The sequence below is a fragment of the Dioscorea cayenensis genome, chromosome 7 (genome assembly GCF_009730915.1).
Source record: "Dioscorea cayenensis subsp. rotundata cultivar TDr96_F1 chromosome 7, TDr96_F1_v2_PseudoChromosome.rev07_lg8_w22 25.fasta, whole genome shotgun sequence".
In the NCBI taxonomy this organism is placed as follows: domain Eukaryota; kingdom Viridiplantae; phylum Streptophyta; class Magnoliopsida; order Dioscoreales; family Dioscoreaceae; genus Dioscorea; species Dioscorea cayenensis.
This window is the reverse complement of record NC_052477.1, coordinates 22,480,368-22,493,698: the sequence shown is the minus strand read 5'-3', so window position 1 is coordinate 22,493,698 and position 13,331 is coordinate 22,480,368. Positions and strand designations below refer to the sequence as shown.

Sequence of the window (13,331 nt, the reverse complement as noted above, 5' to 3'; positions counted from 1 at the left end):
AAGGTCCAAGGATTAACATCTACCTATCCTTTGCAGGTTTTACTGATATGCTTTGTCGCTAACTAGGTCAAAAATTTTGTGTTTTCTCATAATTGTTTTCCAATTTTTATTGATGAGGGGGGTTGTTGGAAAATTAAATATTGAACGGAAATTGAAAAGTTGGAATTTGGAAAATTAAATAATTGCCATAGGATTTTAAACTAATTCCACTCTTATAATTCCTTTACAACTCTAAAAGAACTTATCCGAAAATGTTTCATACCTTTCAAATTCTATGTTTAGTTTGGATTTTGAAAAATTTATAACTATTGAAACTCTAGAATTTAATTTTGGAGTTTCAATTGGTTTCTAACTCTCTTTCTTAAAGCCTTTATAAAGGATTCATTATCTAACTTTAAGACAAGAGAGATGTTTCCTTTTCCTTCTTTCTCTCCTACTTTCTCTTAGTAGGCCTAAATTCTAGGTACAATGTGATAGAACTCACATAATTCAGTTTGTCATAGTTGTAAAATGGTGCTGTCTTGCAACTGAAAACTATTGTATATGGGAAGAAAATACTAATTCAAATCCAAGCACGGGAGGATGGTGAATCTGCTTTAAGAAAATTATATGATACACAGGTCCTGATTTTGTCTCATCTCGTCTTTGAGATCGGGTTTTCTCATTTCTTATATAAAGTTTTTGTTTTATTTATAATATCCCACATATGATTGCTTTCCAACATCAACTAACTATTAGTTTGAATTTTTTTTGTTAATTGATAAATGTTTACAAACCAAAATCCTCAACTATTATTACAAGGGGAGTTGAACCTCCAACATTTCACTTGTAAAGAAATGATTGATCACTTTCTTATTGTGATGGTTGAAGAACTAATTTATAGAGTTGTAATTTGAGAACAAAAAATATATTTTAAAGCATGATTTAAAAACTATTTATGAAGCCAACACTATAATAGTCGAGCAGTTTGATTTGACTCATATGAGAGAGGTCGAGGATTTGACTCTCTTTTAATGCATGATTGAGATATAATGGATATGTGTCATGGCTTGTCCATGTTATCAATATAAAATATTGATGAATTCTCATGTTAAAATAAGTAAATAATTAAATAATATACCATACGTCAACCTTTGGATAGCCCAATGGTATAACACCAAAGTGTAAAAGTGGAGGTCATGGGTTCAAATCTCTCCACCAATAGTATTGTTCACCTACATACACTGTATATCCGGACGATTATTATTAAAAAAAGAATATACCATACTTCCACCCAAAAGAATTACTTTCATTATTTCTTAGCATTAAATATTACTTTCCACCATATCATTGTGCGCATGCAATACAACTTCATAAAATAAAAAAAGTAATTAATATTGCCATAAATCGCTGATGTTGTTGAGAAAATGGAGGAGAATAATTGACATTACTATCTATAAAATGCTAAGAAATAATGAAAGTAATTATTTATCACATATAGCATAGTGATATGAGCCAATAAATTATTGGCTGCTTCTCTCATTGATATAGCGCTAGCTTAGGGTTGAAAAAAAATACAAATATTCTTAAGAGGAAAAATAGTGAGTTTTTTTTTTTTATGAGAGTTAGAAACTTTATTTTATTTGGTGTACTCGGGATTAATATAGTAAGTGTTTAGTAAGTGTTTATTAAAAACAGGTAGATATTACACATGTGTAATAGTTTTGTAGACCCATGAAATTAGGTAAACCATGTAATTTTATTGTCAATGCTTCAATTATTAATATGATGAAAAATTCCAAGACTATTGTAATTAATAGATTAGTTTATGATGAAAATGATTGATAATGAAATTTCATCTGTTTACATGGATGATAGGATCATGGCAACAATTAATGTATAATTTTCTTTATTTATACGTATTGTTTTTAAAAATTTTAATTATTAAAATATTATCGTACAAATTGTTGTAAATTGAGATAAAGTCTACAATTTAGTTAGCATTAATGATATATAATTTGTGGTTTGTGAAGTCTCATGAAGCATAATATCATGCTCACAATGGATGCAAAAACTTCAATTTTGATTAATTTATTTTGCCAAACAAAAGAAGAACATAAAACAAAAGCTTTAATGTTGACTCCATCAATAAGCATTCCAAGACTTGGTGGTGGAGCCACTCTTTTGGAGCCATTCTTTTATCTTCAAGATACTATAAATGTTGACACATACATAACTTCATTGACAAATAATTCCATTTCATAAATAACATAGAAAATTCTTTCCATGTCCAACTCCAATTATTTGACAAATTTTCCAAAACAAAGAGAACCACACAAATGTGTGGAATTTTAGATAGGCTTGAATTAATGGAAGATAAAAAGGTCTGAATGTTCAGATGCTGCTCATGCTCTTGATCTTCTTCATTCCCAAAGACCAAGACCTAATTTCTCTGTCACGCAACTTTGTAGTTTGTACGCATGGCATTTTCTTCAAAGTTCAAATTATTGCCTGGCTACCAATCATTCCCACTATTGTTTCTTTTTGCAAATATTTTTTTAATTATTTTTATGACATATTATTGATGTAATTTTGATGTAATAAAAATAAACTTTTTTAATGTATATGTATCTCTTTGAAAACCTCAAAATCATGTTTATTTCCATAACAATAATATTTAGGGAAAATTATTTATTAGCCTCTACAATTTTTCAAATATCCCCTACTATTCCTATGATATTTCAATTTTCCATACAATTCCTTTTTTTTCTATTTTATTTATTTTTCAATCCCTACAACTCATGCGTTTATTTTATTTAAAAATCTAATTTTACCCCATTTATTAAATTTTTTTTTATTTAATATTGTGTGTTTATGTGTAGCTATATAAATTTTCATTTAATATGTAACTTTTTTTTTAATATTTGTTTTTGATGTTTAATATTTTAGTTTTTTATTTGACTATTTTGTGTTTTTATTTAAAAACATTGAGGGGCATTTAAGTCAAAAACGACTGAAAAATAAGCTATTAGAGGGTGTTAGAAAAAAGAGTTTTTTTGGGAATATAAAACAGTTCAAAAATTTTTTTGATCAAGTGAGAAAGTTGGAGGAATAATGTAAACAATTTCTCTAATATTTACCTTCCTATTGAGATATGTTTGGATATAAATATGCATTCAACTATATTTAACTACACCATATGCAATGCCACCTTTTATGGTCACTTTGTTAATTTTACCAATAATTGCTTTCTTTCCCCTCTCCCTATATATGTATATTTAACACCATTGAAATTTTTTTCTCAACATCAACGGAATAGTAAAAATATGACTGGTTTTTAAGAATATACATGAAAATATGTTTTTACAAGGGGTATAAAAGTAATTATAATTTTTATATGGTATAACTCCAAATTTTGATAGACGGGGTAAGAGTGAATGTGGAAAATGAATTATTTTAAAATTTTATTTGAGTTAACGGATACCAATTTAAATTAAATATTTTAGGTATATTTTTATGTTTTCATTAATGATAAAAATTATATATTAATTATATATGAAAATTAATTAACAACTAATTAAATTTTATTAAAAAAATTAATAACATAACTTTACGATGTTTTACCCGAGAATAGGGTCATTCACCCACCAGAGCCATTTGAAGTTGGTCAAATAAATTCTTTTAAATTATAAATTACTTAATTTTAAATTAATCTGTAAAAATACTGTGAAGAAATTAAATAATATTTAAAATAGGATGGCCAAAACGATTTGTTTCCTAATAGTTAATTATATGCGTGACTTAGATACTACTTCATTCAATAAATCCATGGGAGATGACACTATTTAAAAAAAATTGGAATTTTTAATGTGAAAATTTGACTATTTTGAGAATCTTTAAAATAGAACATTGAGATTTTGATTGTATTTAATAATTCATTTCACTGTGATATTTGTCCCTTGTTCACAAATAATCCCCTCAAAACCATAATATTCTCATCTTATACAAGTATTAATCAAGTGAACTAAAATAATTCTTTAAAAGTCAGTGCCAAATCATAATACTTAAAAAATATATTAATTAAAAACTAAAAGTTAATACTTAAACGGTAGTGGTCCAATTTTAAATAATATTAATGTGAAAAATTCATGTCTTGAATTCAAGTTTTGTCCAACACAGTGGTGTTTATGAGTTTTTGGTTATAATTACACATTTATAGTTTAAATTACGTGTCACTAGATGAGAATGCAATGTGTATATAATCAATTCTCATTCTATGGGCATGCTTATGATAGTATTGTATTTATCATATTTATAATATATAATAATAAATTAAAAAGTTGAGACCTCACCAACCCCTTTTATATTTGCAAATAATGGTTTGCTTGTTTGTGGTTTGTGGTTATGGATTATATATATATTGTATTTTGTTAAGCTTTTAGCCTTTTATGACATAATCACTATATCTATATATAAGAGCCATCTTTGCACGGTCATAAACATGAGCAGGTTTAAAGAATTAAAAAAAAAAAAAAATGTACGTTGGGTGTTTAGTGAATGTTGGTTTACGAAAAAGAATCGGGGTTGGATTGGGGGCGTTTGTTTACCAGTCCATGCACACCTTTATTTGGATGTACATAAATAGTAATGGGGTAGGTATGATGAAGTAATCAAATCATACTGATGGAATATTCACATGCCTTGAAGAAACGGGAGGAATGAGAATTCCTAGTAGGTAAAATTACTATATTGTTAATTTATATGTGAAGGAACACACAAAGATCTTGTAATTAGTTATTTAATTAAGTATTTTAATTATGATAATTAAAATGATTAATTATTGTGTTTTATTTATTAGAATCTAAATTCTAATCCCAATGGCGGGGTTAAGAACCTCTTTATTAAAAAAAATTCCAAAAAAAATCAATGAATTATTAAATTTAGATATTATTTTAAATATTTAATTATATTAATTAAAATTAGTAATGATATTTATAATAATTAAATATTTTAAAAAATATAATTAAATTTTGAGATTTGATCATTTATTAAAGTTAAATATTTATTTATAATAATTAATTTATGTCAATACTTAAATATTTTAAAAAATATAATTATCATAACTCATTTATTTATATAATAATATTTATTAGCATAAAAGGCAGAATAGTCATATTATCATTTTTTTTCACTTTTCCCACTCACAATAAACTACTTCTCCAATCCTTTCAACCAAATATAGTTTTCATCTCCATTACTTTTCCAATCCCTCTTATTGTCATTATTCTTCCACTCCTTTTTCATTCCACTCTTTTCAACCAAACACCCCTTGAGTTTGGGGAATTCCCGGATAGGCATTGGGAGCCCTCAGATGCAACGCCCATGGGTGACATTGGTAGATTTACGAACCTTCAAAGAAGACTGCTTTTATATGTATGTATGCATGTATATATGTATGTGAGCTTACTATTTTTATACTAACAATTGCTTGGCCTATTGATATCGGCTCTTTTGCATAAGATTTTCATTTCAGATGAATCTCGAGATCAAAATATAGTCAAGGTGAGGGCAAGATGTTGTTGAGCTTGTGAGTGTACACTACATTTATATCCGTTCCTGGCTTAAATGCCAACTAAACTCTTTAATAAAAAGAATGGAAACTAAACAGTCTTTAAAGAGTTATTAAGCACTTTACTCTCGAAATAAATTTTATTGATAAATTTTAAAGCGACTTCTATAAAATTATACCTAGAGGTGAACTGATCTAGTGATAGATCATGAATTAGTTTATCAGTTAATTTATTTCTTTGTTTATCTAAATTAAAAATGTATTTTTTTCTTTTTCTCCTTTACTTTTAATTATTTTAAAAATAAATCATAATAAAAATTATTTTCAAAATAAAAAGACAATTAAAAAATATTATTAATATTACATGTTCTTGAACAACCCACTTATTGATAATTAAATAATTTATAATAATTTTTCTAATCCGCCCATTGAAAATAATAGTTCTTCCATTTACTTCTTATAATATTGGTTTATTATATATATATATATATATATATATTTAAATAATAGGCGACAAGGGAAAGAGTACTACCGGGGAGGAATTTGAATTCATAACCTCCCTCTTTACACTTTGGTGTCATGCCATTGGGCTATCTAATAGTTGACTTTATTTTATATTTTTAATATATATATATAGTACAAAATTACCTAAAAGGTATTACTAAATAACGTAGTAGACTTAAATGTAACTGCTAGAGATAATCCAACACTAAACAAACAAATATTACCTCTAAATGAAAAAAAAAAAATCCCTTTGAGAAAGTAGTTAGGTCCCATTAACAATAGCTTGAACAATTTTACTTTTTAATTATTTTTATAAACAGATGACAAAATCCCCATTTAGTATTTAAGTAATCCCCATATAGTATTTAAGGAAAATCATAGACGTACACGTAAAGCACAACTATAATCTCAACAAGTACCTATACTTTTATTTTGTATAGATTTTGAGGTTCTATTTTTTTAGTTCTTTTCAAAACGAACATTTTATATAAAGGATCTCATACCAATAGGTCAAAAAGTTGTTAGTTAGCTTGAACAATTTCCAATAGACATAGATATTTCTGTTTCTACACATGTATATTGATTTTGGAAAAATATAAATAAAGGAGCATCCACTATATTTTCTATGAATGAGAAACAATAATATTTAGCCACCTCATTGGAATTTTAGAAAACAAGAGTTTTGATTCTTTTGAACACCACAACAACCTGTTTACATTCGTACTTATAATTTGTAAACCATCCTTGTCAAAATTATATATATATATATATATATATAATGCGTGTGCGTGCGTGTGTAGAGACAACCCTGTGTCTGTTTGCGCGCGCGTGAGCATGGGTGGAGTGTTGTGTGGGTCGTGAGAAATGCTCGTTCGCACGTGTGTATTTGCTGAGGTGGCATTAATGTCACAGAGAAAGCACTGTTCTCCCCTTTTTAAACATTCACAAAGTTAAAATTTTTTTTTTCTTTTTATTGTTGTATGAACTCTTTGTCTTGGTCCCACTTTGTCATAAAAATCTATGTTTTTGCTTGCACATATATGCTGACTTTGATCAGTACCTTTTTTTTTTCAGTTGGGAAGCCCAAGAACTCCTCTGCTTGTCCCAAACATGGCTGAAGAGAATGGTAGTGAGGCCAAGAATACCAGCAAGGGAGGCTTCAAGTCTATGCCTTTCATTCTAGGTGAGAAAAACTCCTTTGAGTCCCTTCTCTTCTCTTTCCTTTCTTTCTTTAATTTTGTTTTCTTTTCTTTGTTTTTCTTGGTTTGTAACATAGTGACTTATTCTTGATTGTAAGAATTGATGATTTGCATTTGTAGTTTTGAAGTTTGGACAGTTTAATGGAGGATTGATTTTTTGGATCTGTTTTTTGTAGCAACTGAACTTTGTGATAGAATTGCCACAAGTGGATTGAATGCCAATTTGATCTCTTACTTAACTAAAGAGATGCATATGCCCCTTGTTATAGCAACCAATACAGTTACAATCACTAAAGGCACATCAAGTTTCACTCCTATCATTGGAGGTCTCATCTCTGATTCATTTGCTGGGTGTTTCTGGACTATCACAGTTGGTTCCATCTTTTATCTGCTGGTAAAAGTCTTTGGATTTTCCCCCCTTTTAATTCAACTTCTAAAATTGTTGAAAATGTTCATCATCTGCATAAGAGAGTCATAGAGTCAAAATTAATTGAAGCAATTTGATGAATCATGAGTTTCTTTAATTGTTCTTGAACTTGTTTCTGTTATTACTTTTAGATAAATACCAAAATCCTTGTCAAAATCTTATTTTTGATCAATAGAGTGATGTTATACAACTTGCCAAATTTTCAATACCCTGATGGTTCATGGTACAACAGGGACTGGCCATACTCACAATTTCCGCAATTCTTCCCGTGCTCCATCCACCGAGCTGCTCTGGTGATGAGAAGTGCAAACAAGCCTCGACATGGCAACTCATCCTTCTATATTTTTCTCTTTTCTTAACAACTATTGGCTCAGGTGGTATTCGTCCTTGTGTTGCGGCCTTTGGCGCAGACCAATTCAACCATGCCGGAGCCAACATGGAAGCGAAGAAACGGACCTTCTTCAATCTCTACTTCTTCTGCATGAGGCTCGCTACTGGCATTGCACTCATTGTTGTGGTGTATGTTCAAGATAATGTAGGCTGGGGATGGGGATTGAACATTCCTACAATAACCATGTTTATATCGATCGTAATATTTGTGTTTGGCTACTCTCTCTACATTAAGTCAGAGCCAAAGGGAAGTCCATTGACGAGGTTGGCTCAAGTTGTGGTTGCTGCAATTAAGAAAATGAAGGTTGTTGGGCCTATTGATGCAAAACTTCTCTACGAAGATAAGGAACTAGATGCGAGTATTTCAACCACGGGGCTGCTTTGCCACACAGATAAGCTCAGGTGATTAGGTGTTCATATCAGATCGCTATCGTTTTTGAACTTGAATTTATGTTTGTATGCTCTTGAAAAGAATGCATAATTTCACCATTTAACCTTTGAGTTAAAGCATGTTTATTCATGTTTTCCGATATGATTTCACTTAGGAGATTTCTAGTTTGAGACTAGTTTTGCTAAAGTCATTTGTGATGCAGAATGTATCGTTCTGCATCTCTCATGATGTTTTGAAAAGATATTGACTTGTGTTTGAATCTAATTCGAAGCCTCTGTATCTTGTATTATATTGCTCGCCTGGTGAGCAAGGATTCTTAGCCCTAACTTTAGCTCATGATTTCACTATGTGCCACTATAGCCTCTTTAATCATCTAGGACCTTTATTTTAGCAATTCATATTTTCTGAAGTATTGTGATAGCTACTTCATCGTGTTTGCTGATAACTATTCTTCATTACTTGTATAGTCCCATTAATCACCTAGGAGCTTTATTCTAGCAATTCATATTTTTGAAAGGATTATGATTAGTAGTTCATCCTGTTTGTTGATAACTATTCTTCATTACTTGGGTAAAACGATAAAATAGGGACACATTGCCCAACAGGAAAATGCTATTGGATATTCCAATCTTGTTGGAAACATTAAAGGCTATCTAATAGTGGATTAAAAAAAGGGCCAAGGAGAAGAATGGCTACGGATGTCCCAGTGAACTGATTATACTACCATTGTGAATAAGACATTTTTACTGCATGCATTGCCCGAGTATTCTAATTTAACCTTTCAATCATGTTTTAATTTTTTTTTTTACTATTATGGTTCAAAGAATCGACCTATTGAATACCGACTTTGATGTCACTGTGTTTATTTTATAGCATTCTCCATGTGAGTATGGTTTCTCTTAACTTGTGCAGATGAATGTCATTCACGAAAATAATTAATAAATAGAATAAAAAATATGATATAACATCTGCGCAATCACAAACATTTGTGAGGACAAGTGAACTTTGATTTCCGTTTGCTGATCACCTTTACTTACTGCTTTGTTAACAATAGTTTTGATTTTTTTTAAAGCTTGTCATTGGTTAGAGTTTAATGAATTGGTTAAATGCTCCCTTTATGTGATTCTGACTGTTGAAACAAATGCATCCATGAAGGTGTCTGGATAAAGCTGCGATTGTGATGGAGGGTGACAAAACTGACACTGGCAAACCAAACCCTTGGAGGCTCTCTACAGTGCATCGAGTAGAAGAGTTGAAATCTCTGATTCACATAATTCCTATCTGGGCAGTTGGTATCTTCTTCATTGCCACAGCTTCCAACATTGGCACATTTGCGATCCTACAAGCACGAACCATGGATCGGAAACTAGGACACTTGAAAATCCCTCCTGCCACAATGTCCATCTTCTTGGACATTTCTACTATTCTCACTCTGGCCTTCTACGACCGAATCTTTGTACCTGTTGCCCGCCGCATCACTGGGAGGCCCTCTGGCATCACATCATTACAACGCATGATCATTGGCGTAGTTATTTCAATGTTATGCTATGTGGTCGCCGCACTTGCTGAAATAAAACGGAAATCAGTTGCTAAAGAGTATGGACTCTTGGACAAGCCAAAGGCAGTAATTCCTGTCAGTGTCTTTTGGGTAGCACCTCAGTATATTGTCTATGGAATGGCCGAGGCATTCCTTTCAGTTGGTCAGATGGAGTTCCTCTATGACCAAGCACCGGAGAGCATGCGAAGCATAGCTGTTGCATTATATTGGCTGGCGATAGCCATCGGCGATTATGTTAGCTCAGGCATAGTAGCTTTAGTGAACAAATGCAGCAAGAATCATGGAGACTGGCTCCAAGACAACATCAATAGAGGGAAGCTGGACTATTACTGGTGGCTAATGACGGGGCTTGAATTCCTTAACCTCATTTACCTTATCATATGTGTGAAATTTTATACCTACAAGAGATTGGAAATGTCAGTGCCTGAGATATCATCAAATGCTGTGACTGATGAACGTGATGATGGCTACACGGAGCTAAGGGATGGCAATGAGCGCCGCAGCCAAGAAGGCAAGTAGGATAATCCTTAGCTTTTATTGTGAGAACTAGATAAAATCATGTTAATTTTGTTTCCCACAATACTTGATAGATTGTCAGAGTTATATACGTGTACAAGTATTTTCCAATTTACAAAACAAATGAAGGGAAAGCAGTAAATGTTGAAATGGGCCTCTTGTAAATCTCTGTTACTTGACATTGTATGAAGAGGTCCTCCTTTTTAGTTAGTTACAGCGCAATTCGTAATATAAACTTTTTCCTTAGTATGAGCTAAATTTTTATTATTTTGGTGCTTGTGGTTACTCAGAGATAAACATTTTATTTGAAAAATTATCTTGCAGAGGTGGATAGGTTGAACAAGTTGCTCGGAGAGAAGAAATTGGAGGCGGAAGAGATTCCTTTGCTTGGTTCATAGAGTGAGTTTAATGTCATAACGCAAAATTGAGATGATGGAAGAAGTTGTGAGTTTGATGATAATAAGATAATAATGATTAAAATGTAAACTAATTTAACAAGATTGATTGTGTATGACAATATAGAAATTGGATTTTGCAGGTCAGGGATTTGAAGACCGAAGAGCATTTTTACTGGGTATTTTCTTTACTCTAGTATCAGAGGATGATGTTCTTGGTGAATTTGATGTGGAGCTGATTGATTATATGAAATTCAAGACCATTTTACCACTTTGTGCTGGAGATTTGTGAATGAGAAGCCTCATTGTGGTGTTCAAATGGTTGGAAGGTTGATTTTCTACTAGAGATGCCACATTGGCATGAACTCTTTCTCCAGTCAGATGTATATAAATTGTATTTCTTTCTTTCATTTTAATTAAGTGTTCTTATCAGAAACGAGACATTTCCTCCCTGTCAATAGAATGTGGTTGGTTGTTTAATTTGATTTTGACATCAATTATAAATACTGGTTGCATAATTAGTAAAGAGTCAAATTAATCACTTTCTGCGGAGCTCATTTCAATGTTTTTTAATCTTTGTATTGATAACTATTTTTTGGTGCTTGCACTCGGCTTTCTTTTCAATAAATTGTAATTTATCAATTTATATATATATATATATATATATAGATATTTTAACAGCCTTTGGGTCAATTGGTATCGGGTTCATTGCGTAGGGCTTTCGTTTCGAGGAGGACCTAAGATTGAACCTCGTGTCTTACGCAAGGTGAGGGTACGTGGGTTGACATTGAGCCTTGCTCCCCACACGTGCACGTTCCCGCTTCCTGCTTGTCGCCTTTTCTCAAAAAAAGTATATATATATATATATATATATATATAATATCAAACAAGACTTGTTTATAAAATCAATTTTTAGGTATAGCGTGAGATTACTTCAGACTTGTTCTATGATTTGAATTTTGATTTGTATTGTAATAGTGATGTCTAAATTAGTCACAATATTCATATATGGCAATTTAAAGTTTAATAGTGAAGGAATTAATTAGTACCAAAGAGCTTGTAGCCTAACGATACCCTGGGTCCCCTCGTTGGAGGAGACGCGAGTTCGATTCCCTTTGACTCAAGCGCCTCCCCGGGCCCTAAGAGGGTGAGGACGTTGTGGCAATTCCCCCGCCCGCGTGTGCCCCTGAGGGTTGGCGCTTGTCGCCCTACCTCAAATAAATAATTAGTGATAGGAGAATATCTTAAATACAACATACCCGAATCCAAAATTCACCTAATTAAATTAATTTGTGTTTGCTCATACATTATTTTTCTTAGACCAATATCCTTATTCATGGATATAAGTCATGCTATCAATCAATTGAAGATTGATATATATATATATATATATATATATATATATAAAATAAGGTAATTTAATAAATATAAATATTTGTAACCATACCATTTAACAATACAAAAGACTATGGGAAATTCTAGGATGTGATGCTTTTTTTTTAATATAAAATTGATAAATTACATTCATTTTTTTTTAAAAGCAATTGTACAATATCAGGTAAAGAGAAAAATATGACACATAAACAACAAAAATAAAAAGTCTGCTAACATGACGCATAAACAACAAAAATAAGGAATTCGCTAATAGTTGAAGAAGAGGTAGTAGGATATGATGCATGTTACTTGTGTGAATATATATATATATATATACATATATTTATATATTAAAGTGATTTATTTTTTATGGTTCCGGTGGGGGTGTGATGTGTTAAGTTTACTCAAAAACTCACTCAAAGCTTAAACACTCGCACACAATCAAAGCAAGATAAAAGAGACAAGTAAATTGGTAACCCTGAGTTCAAAGACAACCTCGCTTTACATCCGGGGGCTAGGGCCCGGGAGAAACAATCCACTAAAAGAGGTATAGGAACAAGGGAGTACAACACTCACTCACTCTCTCAATACAAAGAATATCCTCTCAAGATTGCCCGACGGCCACACACTCAATTCTCACCGAAGAGTCTCTCACTTGTTGGCTCCATCCTAAATCTTCGAGCAGGATGTCTTATATAGACGCACCGACGCTCTACAAAGTTACCTCTTTTTAGAATTCTCCGCGGCTTCCTAACTTGGACACCTTCCAGTTAGATGTTGCAACACTCGGGCTGCAACATGGCCCACCTCATCGAACAGGGGACCGAGTTCTAGCCAGATGTACCCGAATCTGCGACCTTCAACCTCCCGGGTTCCTTCGATCCGCCTCATAGCGATTGACTCGACCCGAGCTCCTCCTCGCTTGCACCGCTTCCTTCCTCACATCACTTCAGAAGGTCTCCCTCTCCCGAGGGACGTGCCCACCAAGGCACACGCGACCATCTCACTAAAGATAGCCACCAAAGATCT

The 13,331-nt window shown here is 32.0% G+C and overlaps 1 protein-coding gene across 1 annotated transcript; it reads left to right on the top strand.

The window, feature by feature from the left end:
• The first annotated feature begins 7,086 nt into the window (after positions 1-7,086).
• Positions 7,087-11,408, top strand: LOC120265389 (protein NRT1/ PTR FAMILY 3.1-like). Its single transcript, XM_039273267.1, has 6 exons — positions 7,087-7,235; positions 7,428-7,645; positions 7,911-8,470; positions 9,615-10,528; positions 10,858-10,932; positions 11,072-11,408. Exons 1-5 carry the CDS (start codon positions 7,163-7,165, stop codon positions 10,929-10,931), a joined length of 1,839 nt encoding a protein of 612 aa, XP_039129201.1. The 5' UTR covers positions 7,087-7,162; the 3' UTR covers position 10,932; positions 11,072-11,408.
• The last annotated feature ends 1,923 nt before the right edge of the window (positions 11,409-13,331 follow it).